At 42.3% G+C, this 18907-nt stretch overlaps 1 protein-coding gene across 4 annotated transcripts in view; it reads right to left on the reverse strand.

The window, feature by feature from the left end:
- Nucleotides 1–18907, reverse strand: part of BICD2 (BICD cargo adaptor 2) — an 81508-nt gene that overhangs the window by 24304 nt on the left and 38297 nt on the right. For all 4 annotated transcript variants that reach the window (XM_021409341.1, XM_021409340.1, XM_021409343.1 and 1 more), the window contains exon 2: nucleotides 12178–12390. In XM_021409341.1, the coding sequence (XP_021265016.1) occupies nucleotides 12178–12390 (213 nt within the window). The remainder of the gene's footprint in view (nucleotides 1–12177; nucleotides 12391–18907) is intronic.

An 18907-nucleotide genomic window follows, 5' to 3' on the forward strand; every position in this document is an offset into this window, starting at 1 on the left:
CAAAGCTTTGGGCATTTGGGCTTTGGGGCTGATCTCGCAGGCAATGCTCTGGCACCAGCCCAGCTTCTCTCACACAATCCCACGAGCTCATAGCATCATGGATCAGCTCTAGTTCCCTGCTGCAGTAAACATGCTCACACCTAATTTGACATGCCATTGTTATCACAAGTCAAAACTTAGTTTACCAATAGCTAACGGTGGTGACTACATTGCAAAATGGTGTTTTGTGTGAGAATTTGCCCTTTCAAACAGTGTTACTGTGCTCTTCATATCTGTTGTAGTTTCCATAGAAATAAATAGGAGGCATTACTTTCAGAGTGACCTATGTATATTCTGTTATTGTGAGGAGAATAAATGAGTAATACACCATTTCTTAGCAATTTTATTACATTGCATCATAAAAATTGAGAATACTAATCCTCAGAAAGCTCTGGGATGTGAAATACTCCTGTAAGAGTCAAACTCAGTTTGCCCAATAAACCAAAAATCTTTTTCCCCTTGCTTTTGAATTGCGGGCTTTTAAATAACTTCCTTATATTATATACATAAAACCAAACGTTACTATTTGGGAGAAAAAAAAAATATGATGAGAAATTCCATCAGGTCCAAGTGTTTACAATGCATGAACAAAAGGGCTGGAAGCTGGGTACTCATTACAGCAAAGACTCCTTTATGACACGGCTGCTCACAGGCCGGGCACAGGGCCATCCCAGGCCTCCTCTCCCTGCTTTCTCACACGCTGGAGCTACAAGTGCATCTCCTTTTTAAAGTTTTGCCCGTTCTGTTCTCTAAAGCAGAATTATTAACTATGACTTGCAAGTACTCAAGTATTTATTTCCATTTTCTGAACAGCCTCACAATCACACCAGGCATCTCCTTGGACAAGGTGACACATCCAGCTTTGTACTGCATTTGTTCTGATGGCCACGTGACTCCCATGGCTGGCAGAAGCCAAAATGTTCTCAGGGCTGCTTAAATCTGGCAGGGCAAACTGCAGCCAGACCCAGTTCCTCCTCTCAGAGGCAGAGAAATGCCAAGGCTGCCTTGTCTGGCTTCGTGTTCTCTGCTGCCAACCACACATGCGACTCTGTTACCATATACTGCATGGATTCTGTAGCCAGAACTTGTGTCCTCTTCTTCAAACACCACCAGGAAAACTAAGATGTTCTCAGAAGTGTTTTACAACACAGACATGATTAAAAGAAGTATTGCGAAGAGACAGACCACGACCAGTACAGAAAGTCACTGTTCACATTAGTAGGACTGTATGTTTCCAAGAATCTACAGAAAATGTTTTTGCTGTCTCGTTTACAGAAGCCCACTGGAAAAAAAAACAGGTATTAGGCTAAACTTGCAGTTGAGACTCCTGTGCTCTTTTGATACAGTTCATAAGGTGACACAGTCTATCTGCTAAAAAGCTGCTAAACTTTGTAGGCCTTGGTGTGACCGCTGACAGAGGCTGATGCAAACAGGGAAAGGAAAGAGGAAGGCAGAGCACTGCAGTCCCTCAGAAGCAGAACGGTGTTTTGTGTGTTTTCGATAGTGAAGCCAAGCTTTAATCCCATTTCATAAAGAAAAAATTACTAAGCCAAGAAAAGCCCCAAGAGAGATGACTCATATCCCACTCAGAACCTCACTTCCCAGGTGCCTCTCTGAAATATCATTTCACTTTGGGAAGAGGAATAAAAAAATCCTGCAGTGGTAACTGCAGACAAGAGTACCCACGAAGCTCAAAGCCCATCAGGGCACCACTTGTCCCCAGTGCTCCCACAGGAATTTGAACTATGAACAGAGGCTGCTGAGGCAGCTCTGCCTGGCCACAGATCTCAGAAGCGTGACACAAGCCTCCTAAATACAGACTGCGAACACGTGTGTTGGCTTTTTGGGTTGGTCTGCAACTCATGGTAAGAGAGCTTACAACAGATGGATAAGTAGATAGATCTTCCCTCTTTTGAGGTTTACCTACACTTGGGCCAATTGTGCCCATCTTATGCATTAGCAGCCACTCCAGTGAGTGAAACTGATCTGGTTCCCCCCTCCAAGCAAAAGTTGCTGGCTTTTGTTTTATTTGGACTAGGAGACAAGCTCTGAAGAGCTCTAATTCACATGAGACACGCCCAGTCTTTTGAAGCACAGACAATCTCAACTGTGTGAAAGATATCCTGCAGGGAACAAAAATCATGAGTGGTAAGGAAGAATAGATGGAATAGGTGTAACTCACAACACATTTATCCTCCTATGGAAAGCAGAGAAATAAAGGACAGCAGCTGTCTAGCATATTTCCTTCTGAAGCGTTAATAGAAGACACACAGCTATACTGAAACTCTGGTGGCAAAAATGCACAAGTACCAAATTTGTCCTCTCATAACATCCCCACAATGAAGCATCTCAGTATGGGCACGTCTGAGACTTTCTTTAGCTGTGATTAGGAGGGTGGTGCCCCAGCACTAATGCACTCAGCTCAAGATTCATTCTTTTTTTTTTTTTTTTGCAAACCATTAAACAAAGTTTTGTAAAGTTGTGCCGTTAAGGATGGGTCTATTGCAACGCCAAGGAAATGCACTGCCATGGAACTTCTTTTCTGTACAATAACAGAGAAACCTGAGTTTAGTCTCCATTATCACAGCATATCCTGGAGCAGTCTGACTCTCCTAAGAGAGAGCTACTCAGTCAGCACCCAGCCTTGCTGCAGCATGCATGTCCTGTTAGCACGCAGTTTGCTACCAACATGTTCAAAGCACTGCACACGCTCCAAGCCCTGCCTGGCTAGGGAACAGGAGGGTTAATGTCTGCAGCCCAGGGCACCTCAGCTCTGGGCCCCAGCTCAGCATGGGAACCTGGCTGGAAAACACTGGCCCAAAGTTAATGATAGCATTATGAATGGCACTGTGTAACATTATTATTACAGTCTCCCCCTTCCTGCACTGGACTGCTTGCTAAGAGCAGTTAAACTCCAGCTGCTTTTCAAATCTCAAATCTAAATGTTTGGCAGCTTTCCATGTCCTTCACTGCCACAGAGAACACGTTTAACCCTTCAGAGGCCAGCAAACAGACTGGGGAGCTGTCACCTCTGCCCTGCAGAAGGGCTAGCAAGGCTTAGCTCTGAGGAAGAGCTGGAAAGCACAGACACCCAGAGCAGCCCACTGCTTGACACGGGCAGGACTGCCAGCATTCTGCTGTCCAGTGCAAAGCACAGAGGTCAGCTGGAGCCGGGCGTCATGGCGGCGCGAGGAGCCTGTGAGGAAGCCACTGGGACACTGACACCGGCCCAGAGCCCCTCACTGGGCCCTGAGGAATCTCTTGTTCCTCACCCAGTTCAAACACAGCTAGCAGCTTAGCATTTTCATAATCCACTTCAATCAAGTTGTTTCTGCTTTCAGATTTCAGCCTGCTGTTAATTATGATAATCGTGGGCCAACACTCCCGCTTCAGTGGCACCGGAGGGCTGCTCCACGCTATGCTCCGTGCCGCTCACAACTACAGCTCTACTCTGCTGCTGTGCCCCACTGCGCACCAGTGCTAAGCTGGCCTCGTCAGAAATGTCCACAAACCACATATTTTCAATAATCCAAAGCACAAGTTTCTCCTGCTAATTAAAGCCTTCCCTCCTCTGTTACAAGGTCTGTAGGAGGCTTGTTTATGTTCTTACTCATGACTCTTACTCTAGTATTAAAGGCCTGCCTTAGAGTTTCCATTAACTATTCCCCACAGTGACACTCTATCGGGCAGATTCCATACCAGCACCCTGTAGCATCATGCCAGAAGTCCATGCGGCTTAAGCACTGGATTCCACATATCTGTCAGACTTGAAACAATTCACAATTAAAATAAAATTAACAAAATGTTGAAGTTAATTCAGCTACAAAAGACTAGAGGATCCCTACTGTCTTAATTTGGCCATAGTTAATGTGTATGTAAAGTATGAGATAAAAGCTTTGGCTAAATTTACACTCCCGGTATTAGTGGCCTACTTTCACAAGGTACCACACCTCCTGGATGTGGAAAGTGCTTACTTCATGCTACCTAATCCCACTGAGGTACAATCACCTCAAAACCACCAGCTCAGAGCTCCATCCCTCCTTCAAACAGTTTTAATGAATTAAATCCCAAAGGAGTTATTTCTCTAAATTAATGATACCACTTTATAAGCAGCAAAGGTAACGCAAAGGATTTTACTCACTTGTGGATTATGGAAGTGGTACTTCTTTACACAAAACACAACAAAATAAAGGAAAATGTAGCAATATTATAAAATACCTATAGAGGCCTTAAGGACACTGGGTAAAATATACGGCTTATCACTTGCTCTTGAAAGCAGTAGGCTTCCTCCTGCTCTCTGGAGCATCAGAAACACTCAAGCATTCAGCAGCTTTAGGGAGACATTCCACTGATGGATACAGTAAGCTTTATACTGCAATTCTGGATGAAAGCATTTTCTTAACCCCTTTTTTTTTTCCTGTGCAGCATGTGCTAATGGCACAGTCCCACCAGGCTTCGGTCATGGTCTCCACCTGGCCGCATAATCATTCAGCATTTCCAGATTGAAGCGCTCAGGCACAAGGACTACATGAGTATCTCTAGTGCATTTTTTTTATTTCTTTTTTAAACCACAGGCAGAACTTCTGGCAAGAGAAGGACCAAATGAAGGCAGATGAAAAGCAAGGATGACACTGAGGGACATCAGCATACACATAACCTTCACTGCTGCTGCATCGCAGCCTGCGTGTTTGATTTCCAAGTGATGAGCTGTGAGTTAACAACAGCAGCAGAAGGACACAGGCAGCTCAGATATTCTTTCAGCGGTCTTGTTTACCACTTAGCAGGGCAGACTTTAATAGCATTCAGATGACTTAATACAATTACTTCACATGACTAAATTATGAAGTCTCCTTCCCTTTTCCCAGTTGAACTTCAAACAGTGTGTCACAGCTAGCTTGTATTTTACAGAAATAAACAGATGTGGGGACACAGCAATTGGATCTTCATCAAACAATGACTAAATGCTGCTTCCAGAGAGTTCCTTCGTCCCTCTCGGCTGCTATCTTACATCTAGCTATAGGAGGCACCAAAAAGCCCCAAACACTTCCAGGTCAATTGTTCTGAATGTATGTAAACCACAGCAGCCTCTTCCTTGCAGGGCACACTTTGGATGGATCAGCAGAATACAATATGCTGAAGTGATATCCCTGTAATTAGCAAGATACCGTTTGGCCTATAACCAACTCACAAACTGTGCGCTCTGTGAGTGTTATATGGTCATTGGCCTATAATCAATTTTTGACCACATAAGAGTGATACACTACCCTCTTTCTATAAAAAGGATTATTTTCTTAAGAAGTGTTTTGATAAATCACACTAAAACTATACTGCATAAAAATCTACACGTATGCAAACCATAAGAGTCCCTTTGCCATGAAGAAAGCTCTGCTCATTGACCCCATGCTGGTTTATTTTCCCACGAGAGCCTTTGTCCAAGAAGTAGAGGAACTCAAATGGCTGAGATCAAACAGCTCTATTAGAATAACCACCAAAAACATACTGTCGTAAGACACAAAAGGGGCACGTTTCCATTCTTCTTTTCTAGATTCTCTACCTAAAGGCTAAATACCATGACAGCAGAAGTGGGGGCACCCCATTCTTAGAAGCAGATGCCCGTGCTGACACTGCCACTGATATTGCTAGTAACTCGTAAACCGTCCCAACAAATCTTGCACCTGGAGCTACTGTCTGTTTTCACATTGGCCACATAACTGCAATGTTATGATCTTCCTTGCTATTCTCAAAAACTTGATCCAAACCACTTATTTAACATGTTGAAATTGGTCATTTTTTCAGTTCCTGCCGCTGGGATAACAGAAAACCAAGGATACCTCCCCTGCTTCCAGACCTAAGCTACCCACACACAGAAGCAGCTTGGATTTCAATGCTTGAGACTACTCAGTAGCTGGTAGTTCAGTTCAGTATTTTCCCTTCAGACATGGCTACATCAGAAACAGCTCAGATCAATAGAGTCTGACACACAGAGGGCAGGCAGCTTTGAGTCAGGGCCAATGCTAACTGCCCTGCGTTTCTCTCACTTGCACTTTCAGAACAGCAGAAGACAGCTCCCTGCAGGCACAAATGCTAACAAGAAGCAGGGGTTAATGAGGTAGCTACACCTACTAATGAAATGGAAGAAGAGAAAACTAGTCCATGCTGCTTAAAAATCTGTTCGTCCCCCCTTCATCTGCAAATGACCTAGTGGGCATTGATGAGGAGCTGGGAGGTATGTGTGATGTATCACCATCCTAAACGTATTTCACCTCAAAGAAAGGTCAAAAAGGAATACCAGTAAAGCCCATCCACACTAAACTTGAAAACCAAAACACAGGGTAAAAAAGGAACAGACACATTTGTCAGGGCAGCGGGAGTGCAGCAATGCTATTTATAATACTACAGGCACATTCCCTGGTCGGCGCTTTGTGCTTCTGCCTGAACCACGTTCTGTCACAAGCCATGTTCTTAAAACCAACTGTATGCAACTTGAAAATAAATCCTAACTCAATTCATCAGCTGCAAAACTACCAGATTAAACCAAGGATTTTTTTTACTCCAAGCATGCTGCAGTACTGCTTTGAGGTACAGTGTAATAAGAGCTCTTTCCTTTTTATTAAAAAAAGCCAATCTGACCCAAACAAATCTTGCTTGGAAATATTGCCAAGGGCCACCTACTTTAATGGAAGCAGTGCCAAGCACAGGCAAAACAAAGCAACCTCCCTGTTTCTGCATCCTAAAATTATGCTACCATCAAACCCCAGCGGAAATTTTCACTCTCCATGGAAAAAAGAACAAGCTTCTTTAATTAACGTTTTGTAAAGCAACTTCAAGCCATTGTTTCACTGATTAGAGCACTTCCAGCTACTCCTTTAATTGTGCTTATTGATTTTTGATCTGTTAGAAGATTACAGCTGTGTACACCAGACTTTTTCCCTCCACTGCTGCTGGCCTGAAGCCTGGGGCAGACCCAAGGTCGTAACGAAGGTCACCAGGAGCCACGACAACAGAGAAGGGCTCAGCCTGCTATTACTGCAGTGCTGATGGGCACACAGCAATTTAATTATAACACAACAATGAAGAGATCCCCGGCAAGCCTGCTACCAGGTTAATTCCCAAACAATAGACTATACTGGAATCTTAACTTCCAAATGAAACTGAAAGGCATATCTACACGGTATATAGTGTCAGAAGAACAAGAACCTATGAAAGGGTTTCTTTAAAATCTGAAGTCTGAAGATATACAGTGCTCAAATGGAGTCTTCCAACTCCCTGATTTTCAGCATCAATTCATTTCCGAGTCTCTAGGCAGCAGCCATTACAGCAAGAGAAACGCTGTTGTTAACATCCTTGCGCTGAATATATCAGTGGGCAACAACAATAGCGGAATCACGAGCAGATGCCTCCTTGAATACGTGCAAAGCACATCAACTGGATTTCCACGATTCCTCCTCTTTAGAATGGATTTTTATTCTGTTTCAAATGGATATAAAATGACACGCCTGACTACTTTTTTGTAAAAGATACTCAATTCTCATAATTATTTTTTAATAAAAGAGGAAGCTGTCAGTAAAAAAATCAACTTCAATGAAAATTAAAAGGTGGGCAGAGAACAGTGCTGTCTGAAGCCACACACAATGTGCTGGGCCAACGCGCAGCAGCGTGCCACTATCACGCTGCGAGCGCCGTGCTGAACCTTCTGCATGGGACAAAAGACAGGCAATGGCTGTGCCCACTTGCCCAGACACCCCTGCCTGGGCTTCAGCCACAGAAGAAAAAGGGTGGATGAAAACACAAGCCAAACAAATCACACTGTGACCCTCTGAATTCTTTCAGTACATTAGAGGACAAGAAATCCAGTATTGCCCACTACATTTCATACATTCATGTTCCTCCAAGGAAGCATCATCACTTCACTTCTAGAAATAGAGCTTCACCTATTTGCAAACAGCTACTTTTACAGTTGGTGCACGATCAGCTGATTTCCAGCCACACGTCTTGCTTCAGAGGTAACACTGTAGGTATGTTTTAGCATTATTTAAATGTGCATCTGTAGTCACAGCTCTAAAAAACAGCATCAAATGAAGGAATGTCATCTATATATATATACATATATATATATGTATACTTCTCTCTCTCTCTCTCTCTCTCTCTATATATATATTATTTAGAGCATTATATCTGGGCTCAGAAGGGACAAAAAACTCACAAGTGAGAAGTCAGCTCTGCAAGAGGGAGACAGCCCCATGTGCATAGCAGGGCCAGAGAACTGCATTGTCTAGATTATCCTTCAGTTTGACACACATTTTCTTGTCTTCAGCGTCAATTTCAGAAAAATTCTTTGTTTTATATCCTTGAAGGAATAAAATTCTACATACGCTGCTGAGAACTTGTATTTTTTTTAAGATGCTATTTAGCACATTGACATTACTTGTCACATCAGCTATCTTTCTTAACTAATGCAGAAAAATGCACACACAAAAAATGCATTTCCTTCTCCAGTTTACATAATCACAACACCTTTTGCTTCTATGGGAATAATTGCTCATTTATTTTTCATCTTCTGCATACTTGGGCATGGCTGCCTCACGATTTAACAACCAAATCAGTCAGCTATGAAATCTTTTTGGTGCCACTAAAATACAGGAGGCATGAAAGATCAAGAAAGCATGGCAATTAGCAATTGCTCAGAAGCAATTACTCCTTCCAGTGACTCTGCCAGGCCACAGGAGCTGCTGAGCTAGCTAATAACAGCAGCAGAACTCATCATCTGTAACCACCCTGCTGACCTGCCTCAACAGATCATTCATCAGAAAGTGTCAAAACCACTTGTGTCTGCTCCAGCAATTCCAGGTGTACCACACATCACTCCAAAACCAACTCGCTTTTTTGTGAGTGTCCTGAGAAGATGTGAAAGGAATGACAGTATCCCAAACGTACTTGCAACTGATCCAAGGTGACATCTGCTTTCATACCACACCACCACTACTGATGGAAGCAACTCAAGAGGAGCTGCTGCCTCGTTCATTTAACTATCTCCCTGTGAAAGACTAAAGAGATTTTTCCCCCAAAAGCTCCAACGACAATGAAATTCTATATATCCTGTCAGGTAGCTACATAAGAGCAGATAAAAACTTTTCTAACCTGCCTTTACTAGCAAGTATCTGTTAGAACTATAACTAAGATTCAGCACCATTAGTTTCCTGCCTTTTCTGCCCTCCCCTAGGTTTTTTTTTGAAAACAAACACACAAAAAAAACCAACAAAACACCTCTTCCTGCAGCCAGAAGACACATTATCAAGCATATTCCACATTCCTTGTCTGGATTAAATCCAGAACAGTTGCAATAGAAGTAAAGTTTCCTGTTCCCCCCAACATCTTGCAAGTCGGGTCTCTTGATAGGCAGTAATACAGGACTTCCAAAACACACATTATAAAGGACAGACCCAGCTATAAACAATCTCTACAAGATGGAGAAGAGCCACAGTTTTTCTTTCCTGAGTAGTCAGAAAAACTGAAGGAAGGAATTTCCACTACATCTCTGTGGTATAAAACAGTAGATCATATTCCCCTTTCAGCCCAACACTTTCTTGCTGTTGGACTACAAAAGCATTCTTCACAGCAGAAGATGCACAGAATTTCTTTGGACTAATGTCAACATGAAACTTAGCCAGAGATAAGCATGGCTACAGGGACTAGGGAAAACCAGAGTGTTCACCTTGCTCACTAGCTTAGAAGAGTCACGATGTTCTCCTCAATTTTTCCCACAGAATATTTCCACATTAGTTTGCTATTGCACTATAAATCATCACGAAAGGCTTGTGCATATCCTCAACAATACCAGTGGAACACAACTATTTGGACTTCTGTCACTTTTTGATGCACTGTACTGAAGAACAGCCACGTCCCTCAGGATTGTCATGCTGACTCAGCTTTCTTGCAGTACAAGAGAACCCTGGCACCTCTGTTCACACACCCTGTCTCATTGTTTAATACAAGTAATTAGAAGAAAACTCAAACCAACATGCAATGTACAAATAGGCGTCTTAAAAGGAAGAATCCCACAACACACACGGCCAGATGGCTCAGATGTTTTCATTTTCACACAAAAGTTTTCATGTTCTTTCTTTGGTCCTTCCCCCCTTTTCAACTCCACCACAATTTATTATCAACAGAATAAACAGCTAGGATTTAAAAAAGAGAAGGCAATATGAAAAAACATATTGAGGTGTCACTGGCTGTCAATGTTACCTGCAGAGAAACCCATAATTGCAAGGGTTATTTATCATATTAGGTTTTGATTATATATATTTTTTAATTTAAACCTTTTTTTTTAAACTGAGTCCAGTTTCAAACTTTAGAATCAGTCACAATGTTGATAGTCATCACCAATTTACATTCAAGTAACTAAATGCATCTTTCCCATTTCAGCAGAAGAGAGCCTAAAAAGTGTGTAATGTGTGAGTGCACAAGGCTGAGCGAGTGAGGTGGAACACAAAGCACAAGAAGGAACACTAAAACCAGCTCATCCAAGGGTTGCGTAAAGGAAAACGCAGTTCCAAGCAGATATGTCTGAGCAGCTGAAATATGACAGTACCCAGAAGGAAAATCAGCTTCAACTGCAGTGACTCACCGAGCTGGGTCGAGATCTGCCGATCAGCATGCTTGGAGCAGCACTCGGTATCCATTACGGACATAATGCCACCTCTGGGGTGGGGAGCTTTTAAGCTCTTCACGAAAGTTAGGAAAGAAAGACACGAGCTGTGTGTGCCTGCAGCAACTGGTTGCCTGCCTAAGCAGAGCACGTGGATTGATTCCAGTTCCATTATCCCACAGCCAGGACCCACAAAATTAAAGTAGAGCTAGACTAGCTTGTTTGAAGACCTATGATGCTCCCCCTCCAATTCTCCAACCCCCAGTCTACTTCTCTGTTGCATTCCAAAGTGAGGTACAACTGAACCCCACAAAAGAAACCTACACTTTCCAAAAGGACTCAGCATAAGACTTAATTTCCTCGTGAATTTCACCACCAAATATTATCCACGTATTTGTTACTATCCTCTGAAGAAGTAAAATCACTTTTAATTTTCAATTTCACCATGTGAAATACATCAAGATTAAGATATGGGCTCTTAGATAACTTTCTCTTCTGGCAGAAAAACCTATAGCTAATTGTCCCAGGGCCAGGAGAGACTAGCATGAAGCGCTTCAAAGGAAGGTACAAAGAAATCTGATGAGTAAGAACTGTGGATTGTTTACCACATCCATTTGTGGTTTGCAGTCTATGTAACACTCACTCATTCTACGTTTAAGCAATGATTTGAGCTCTTAAAACAATCTTTTCCTCTGTCAGTACCACTGACAGTCCTGTTGAGCTATAGATTTCATGAGCAATGTTGTTCAGTCAACATCTCAGTGATTATATCCCATCAGAAACAGGCTTCTACTCCTAAAGCAATAAAAAGTGAAAGATACCTTGAGAAAATAAGTTAATCAGCCTGTGAAAAAGTGAGAAACATCACTTTCGTGAGACAAAAAGTAATATAAAACTTTACCATTACTCCTACGGAGTTCAGCATTATGTTATGCTTCCACATCCTTCTAAGTTAGGTAGAAAAGCAATGGACAGGAAAAACTATGCTCCAAATGTTTTACTGCAAAAAATTCCATATGGAGATCTGGGCAGAAAAAGTACATGCCAAGTTTGTCTACGTTTGGCCTACACAGCTTCCTCTGCTTTCTAAGGCAGTAGCTCTCTGACTGAGGGTACCAGTGAGCAGGATGCAAAGTAATAAGGTGGCTGGGACACACAGCCACATTGCTGTCAAATGAACACAATCCAGAGCTTCTTGCAGAACTAGGAGTTATCTGAAGGAGGCAAAGGGAATTTGTACCGACTCAGAACCGCTGTGGCTGTGATGGGCTGGTTCAGAGGACAGCACCAGAAATCTGGATTTACCAGACTGCTGAATTAACAGCTTTGGCTGAAATCGGTGCCTTGCTGAGATCTCAGCGGAGACAATCCATTTTGTCAGTGTGAAGCAGGTACTGATCAACTCAACAATCCCCCTCATTTTGGTTACACAGCACAAGAAAACATAACCACAATACCAACTGTGGCGCACATCTTTCACCTTCACTTACCTCTTTCAGTTCCTGTGCAACAGAATTAAGGCGTTCATTTTCAGACTGGGTGTTGGCAAGGACGTTTCTGAGCTGCTTCAATTCTGTCTGCAGCTCCATAACCTTCTTCATGTAGTACTCTTCCTTGGTAGCCGATTCCTGAATCAAGGTCTCCTCTCTGCTCTCTCCATCTGCTGCTACCTTCTTGTGATTGGTATGGGCCTGCCCAAAAGCCTAGAATAGTAAGAAAAGTCTTCTGTTAGTAAACCTAGAACTTTGCATATATAGCTTCCATTTAAAATAGTTGTAATTATTTACCCCATGTTTCTCTGATATAAAACAACTTTTTCCCTCTGTTCTCCTCTTCTAGGATTAGACACTTCAATGCTATCAAGTGGCTAACACAGAGCTCTTGAAAGTAAAATGCAGCACCCAAACAGTGGTTTGTGATACAAAAGATTCTTAAGTAGAACTTCACAAAAACTCTTGTAGGAGGGAACAACCATCTATTGACTTAAGTCTGAGATTAAAGCAAGACTTTGGTTTTCAGCAAGACAATTGTGAGATGACCAAAAACTTCTGCATGCATGTATTCTGTAGAGTTGGGTCAGACTCACTTCTGCAAAGACCGAATCACTTACAACAGTCCATTCCTTTTCATAGGCAGGGAGCACATCTACCACTTCTGATGCAGCTACAGCAAAGAAACCTACCACCATCCTCAGCAGCTCACCACTGGAGATGACTGCCCCCTCAAACCTGCTAACACATCAACTTGAGTCAGAAGCGAGCCAGGCTAGCAGACTGCTCTGTAACCAGGGGAAGCTAACCTGGGTCAGCCTGGATGAAGTAGGTCAGCGTGTGCTCACCCCGCCAGCTCTGCTCACTGTGCTCAGAGCTTTTATCCCTAGCCGTGTGCCAGCGAAGGGACTTAGAGGCAGGTCAGAGACCTAACCTCTTCAGAAAAGCATGCATCCTTTCAGATCTGACTTGTTTTTTGTGCGTGTGTTTGGGGCTTTTTTTTGTTCTGTCTTTTTAAACTTGCTTGATTCTTGGGATTCATTTTGTTTGAAACTCTACCAGGCGATACTCCAACATCAGCACTGAATACACAAGCAAGCAGCTTGTACAGATGGACACCTTAGCCACTGGACTGCAGCATTTAAGAACTTAACATCAGTGGCTTTCACTAATAAACGTTATAAAGCAGAAGAGTTTAACATTTCAAGTAGTTATATATATGTAACAGTTTGCCTGGCAGACAGATCAAAGTCAATGAGACTAATGCACGGTATCTTAACGCTGCAGCACACGTGCGTACCACAAGCCAACCCAAGACGCATACGGAGCCTTCAGGCATCACAGCATCTTTCAGGATGCTACTGTCCATATGGGAGGTTTTCATGGCCACCATTAACAATGGGCATTAAGCCAGGTCAAGGACAGATCAGCATTTCATAAAACTCCTTGTTAGTCACGTGCTACATTTTCTGTTAATCATATTTTGCTAGCTCTTCAGAAATATACTGTCAACACAACTAAAAAATCTGCTTTGAACAGAAGCAGATTTCAGTACTTTATTACTTCCATGTATTAGACCAGATGCATTAATGGTTATTACTGAATATACCAAGGCTGAAACAGATGATCAAGTATGCTGGCTCTGCCCACAATTAGAGACACCTACATACTGCTCCTAAGAGATAGAATTTTATTTCAGGTAAGCAAATCAGAAACGGGAGACAAATATCCACTGAAGAAATTGTACAGTCAGATTCACTGAGATGACCCAAGGGAAATTAAAAAGCGTCACATTTCAGACAGAAAGTAAAGCGCCATCTGTGCAAGTCCTTGTCAAATGAGTTTCAGCAAAGCAGCTTAAAAAGCCTAATACCTAAGATCTCCATAAATGTTAAAGGGATAGCTAAAACATTCAAGCTTCTCCTCAAACATGCTATCATTTTTCCATAAAGAATTGATGTTCATTTTCTACAGACATACACTTATTTCAAACCTAGGAGACAGAGCGGGACTCTGGGCATCCATTTGCCTGATGAAGCGGTATCATTTCCTCGTGGGCGGAGTGCCACAGCAGAGCACACTGCAGGTTCAGGGTGCTCCAAGCCATGTCTGATCAGCCAGACGGCACAGACTCTGAGCATGATTCAATCAAGTAACTTTGCAATTCCTCTAGAGGAGACAAATTCTTTAGAATAATGACTAATTTACTCTTTTGATGCAGATGCTAAGCCTTGGGTCTCTCTAACAACTGAAGGGAATATCATTATGCAGAAGCCACCGCTGCCAGTGACTATTTGAACACAGAAACTGGCATAGCAGATGAGATTTTTTTTTAATCCAATATCCTGTCTCCTATAAAGGCTCGTGCCAGATGCTTCAGAGAAAGGTGCAAGAAACTCTGTAATCTCACGGAGTTGGAGACTGCCGTAAGCCTTGGAGCAGAAGGTTTAATGGAAGTTTGGTAGAACTATTAACATATAGTTATGTTTGTAAAACATGTTTTTGTGCATTGTTGGTCCCTAACATCCTACAGCAGTAAGCTCTGTATATTAAATCATACTCTTACAAGACAGGATTTTTTTTTTTTTTTTGGGGGGGGGGGTCATCAACGAGTTTGTCATGTTGCAGTAAAAAAGAACATCTTTTTGTAGCAGGACTTGAGGGTATGTTGTTGTTCTACGATGCTTCCACCTATTTCCCAGTGAAGCTGAGGTGAAGTTCAGTACGCTATCTTAACTTTTACATTTAAGAGATCTTCCATGCCAGTTGGACTCCCATTTTAGAAAGTGCCTTTTATTATGGCTTGTCCTGAAAGGCAAGATTATCTGAACCAAATGGGCACTAATGATGCCAGCTCACTCTGACCAACTGCAGAAATATGCCCAGTCGCTGACTGCTGTGGCGATGCTGCAGTGTAAGAGACAGATGAATATCAAATTCAGGCAAAAGGCTCAAGGATCACCCCTACCAAAGGACATCAGTATTCTTTGTGGGCCACAGTTATTCCTGCACAGCAGGTAGTTATTTGCTCTGATGCAGGAAGCCTGTACTGTCAGGCTGCAGAAGGTAGCAGGCACCTTTGTTACAGATGCAGCCAGCAGAGCAGGCAGCCTGGAACAACTCCATCTGAGTAGATTTATAAAGGAACAATTCAAAACCACCACCCCTTTAACCATGCCTCATTATCTCTCCTGTACCTACTTAGAAACAACCCAATGCATTCACGTTACCAGCTATTTTCATAATTGTAACGGCCTGTGCAGAACAGGAAATTTAACTTTAACAAAATTGTCCAAAATTACAGGGCAATGCAATTACCCCCATGGCCATAGTCCAGGTCTGTTTAAAATCAAGCTATTAAAAGGAAAACTGACATGCATGAAGCCTATAAACCTTCACATACCCAGAGGTCCTGCATCTGCCCAGCTCCTTTTGCTTTGTTTTAGGATGACAGAAAAAGAAATACAGGCTTTTGTAAGCCCTCTCTTACCAGAGAGAAATACCCCTCACTTCACAACCACGCCTTATTTGTGCCATCACTTTTTGGCAGTACAGACATTTGTCAACAACTATTTTGAAGGAGGAATTAAAATAGGTTTTATTGCTTTAATAGAATGTAATTAATGAGGGCTGCTCCAAAAGTAATGCCTTCTATTTTCTGATGTCAGTGGGATGACAGTAGAGGTTGAACCTTCCCACCAATACCGTAACATTTTGTTGCTGTGCAAGAGATGGCAGCAGAGGGGCAGTGTGACAGAATGGTGTCTGGCATGGAAATGTGCATGAAGCAAAGGGGAGTCACTGAGTTCCTCCATGTGGAAAAAAAGGCACTCATTGATATTTGTTGAGACTTACTGAACGTTTGTTGAGACCAGACAGCAGATGTGAGCACAGCAGTGATAACAGCGACAGTGGGTCACCTCTACTGGTACAGATTTTTACAAGCATGGCATGCAGGCTCTTATTCATTGCTGGAAAAAACGCACAGCTAATGGTGATGACTATGTGGAAAAGTAGTGTTTTGCAGCTGAGAATTTGTTCATCCAAACAGTGTTATCAAGCTCTTTGTATCTGTTGTCATTTCCATGAAAATAAACAGGAGGCATTACTTCTGGAGCGACCTATGTATGTGGCCCAAGACAATTCCTCTTGAATCAACATGGCACAGGCAAGCCAAAAGGTTGGACATCCATGCCTTAAGGTTTGTATTGCTACCCATCCCTGGATGAACAGAAGATACATCCCAGCTGAGGTGCTCCCAGTCACGCCCGCAGGGCAGCAAGGAGCACACACTGAGCCCTTAGAAAAGCACCAAATTATTCTGATGGGCAAAAATGGCAAAAACTCCTAATAATGCACTGCCAAAGCTGTGGATCAACAGAAATCCTGTCAATTTGTCCCTTGTGAAGCTGCCATGCCCCATCAGTCACATGCGTACACATGGTCCTTCAGCTTGCCTTCCCCAGGCACCCTAGGGAACGCTGCCTGAACGCTAATTAGGGCAGCACTGAAGCAACCGTTGAGTTTTACTATAATGAGCTGAGGAAGGTGTACCAAAATAACTACCATCGATTGAAATGCTATTAAATCAAATCTCATGTTTGTCAGCATTACTTACATCAGCAGACTCAAGGCAATTAGAAGACATTCACTACCACATTCTTACATAGTCTAGAAAATCTAATTGTTAAAAATTGAGGAGACTTCTGCAAATTTAATCTTCAGCTAACAATGTCTTTAATCTCAAGGACTCAAAACACTCCACAGTAATTATAAATGGGAAAAAGTATTTGGATAGCAAACAGATGAGGCAGACTCACCCCCAGAAAGTCAGATGTTACATAAAGTGATCCAACCCAGATCACTGCAAATGAAGCATTAGATCAAATTGCATTTAAACTGGGTTAAAGAACCAGTTCCAGAATAAACACAGTAAGAGATGAAGTTTCATCTAAATTTAATCATTACACGTTTGTCAGTATATTTTGTGGAAGCAGAGCTCTGAGAAGTATTTCCGATGCCTTGACGATTAGGAGTACTTGTGAAGGTATGAAGTACTTCTTAATAAGATGGGAAAGATTTTAAACCAAATCCTTTTAAAAAGTTTTCATGCAGAGATGTTCACTGACCGTACAAAACGTGAGGAATCTCTGACACAAACTACTCAGTTCCAAATGCTGTGCTCCCAACAGCCACTGTGATACAGGAGATACAAAACCTGGTCTCACCCATGCACAAAATCCAAGCAAAACTCTCGGTTTTGTGGAAATTCAGAAGTGTGCTGCTTTGTTTGCAGCTCAGAACTCTATGTAGCCAGAAACTGGCCCTAAAGATCTTTAAATTCAGCTAAAGTATGCTTCCCTATTTTCTGAGGCTTCCCAAACCACGCCACTGCAAACAAGATATTCACTGACTACTGGAGCCTGGCTAGTTTAGCATACCAAGTCTGAGGGCCAGAGCAAACCTATTATCACCTCAAATCCGCTACTGACTTCTGCTAAGAAGTACCGTCCGCAGAAGCCTGCCAAGTTCTGGCACTTCAGCAGCACAGTGACTGTTCCAGGCATTGGACACATCCATACCTCTGCAGGCACTGTGCTTCATCTGCACCCATCTTCATCTAGCGCACAAGTCCAGGCACATACTGAACAAGTACAGGAAAGACAAGAAAGCCTCAGAGCTGCTTAAAGCAGATGTACTGCCAAGGGAAGAGTCACTGAAAAACCCCTGGAGATGTTACAGGGGAACAAACAGCAGAAGCAGCACCTCCCTCAGTCAAAGCAATGGGGAGTTTCCTGCGTGCGAGTGAGCACTCAAGAAGACTGAAAAAACAACAGATATCACAGTGAAGGAGCTCTGGAAGATAAACTGCATGTATTTATGTGTCATCACCGGTGTACTGAAGTACACTGAAACATCAAGATAAAAAAAAATAAAAATAAAAAGGCTTATAAAGAATACATGATTTGAAGGATTAAGAAAAAAGGAGGAAAACATTAATGGGGCTCAGGGCTACATAATACAAATCGACATCTGGACAGTATGTGTCATCCTAGTAACACGTGCAATTTCACTTCTTCAGACAAAGAAGTCCTTCTTCACATTTGCAACAAGCCAAAGAACTTGAATAAACAATTAAATGCATAATGCATAAAATATATTTTGCTAGTATAATTCCTCAGTCTGAAACACAAGTCAAAATGACTTTTTCTTAATTTAAAGAGAAATTTACCTTTTTTCTTTGGTCAGAATATGTCCCATTCTTTGATGACTAGGACATAAATAGTTAAGAATTAACAAAAGGGAAAATGGGCATATTCAAAACATGGCAAACATCAGAAACAAGGGTCAGATCTTCAAAGAGATGCGAGTACTTGTTGAACCAGTCTATACGTAGCCTAGGGCCAAGTACAGTGCCTTGGTTATCATTTTGAGACAGCAACAGCAAGCTCACCAATACTCTTCATAGACAGGATGTTAAATGACCTTTCAGTCCTTTTTAGAACTGTCTGCTGTTCCATCACTCCAAAGCAGGCACACAGCTTATTCTTTGAGTACGTAGTTCTCAGTCTACAAAGGACTCCTAACAACATAGCACAAGAAACTCCACAAATAACAGTAAATTGCTTTTAACACTTTTGAACAAATGCTAGACAGAGATATTTTCACCCTCAAAGTGGCTTTGGCACTATGCTCAAGCTGCCTCAGTCCTGGGAGGGAGCTGGAGACA

The sequence above is a fragment of the Numida meleagris genome, chromosome 11 (assembly GCF_002078875.1).
Source record: "Numida meleagris isolate 19003 breed g44 Domestic line chromosome 11, NumMel1.0, whole genome shotgun sequence".
Classification (NCBI taxonomy): Eukaryota; Metazoa; Chordata; class Aves; order Galliformes; family Numididae; genus Numida; species Numida meleagris.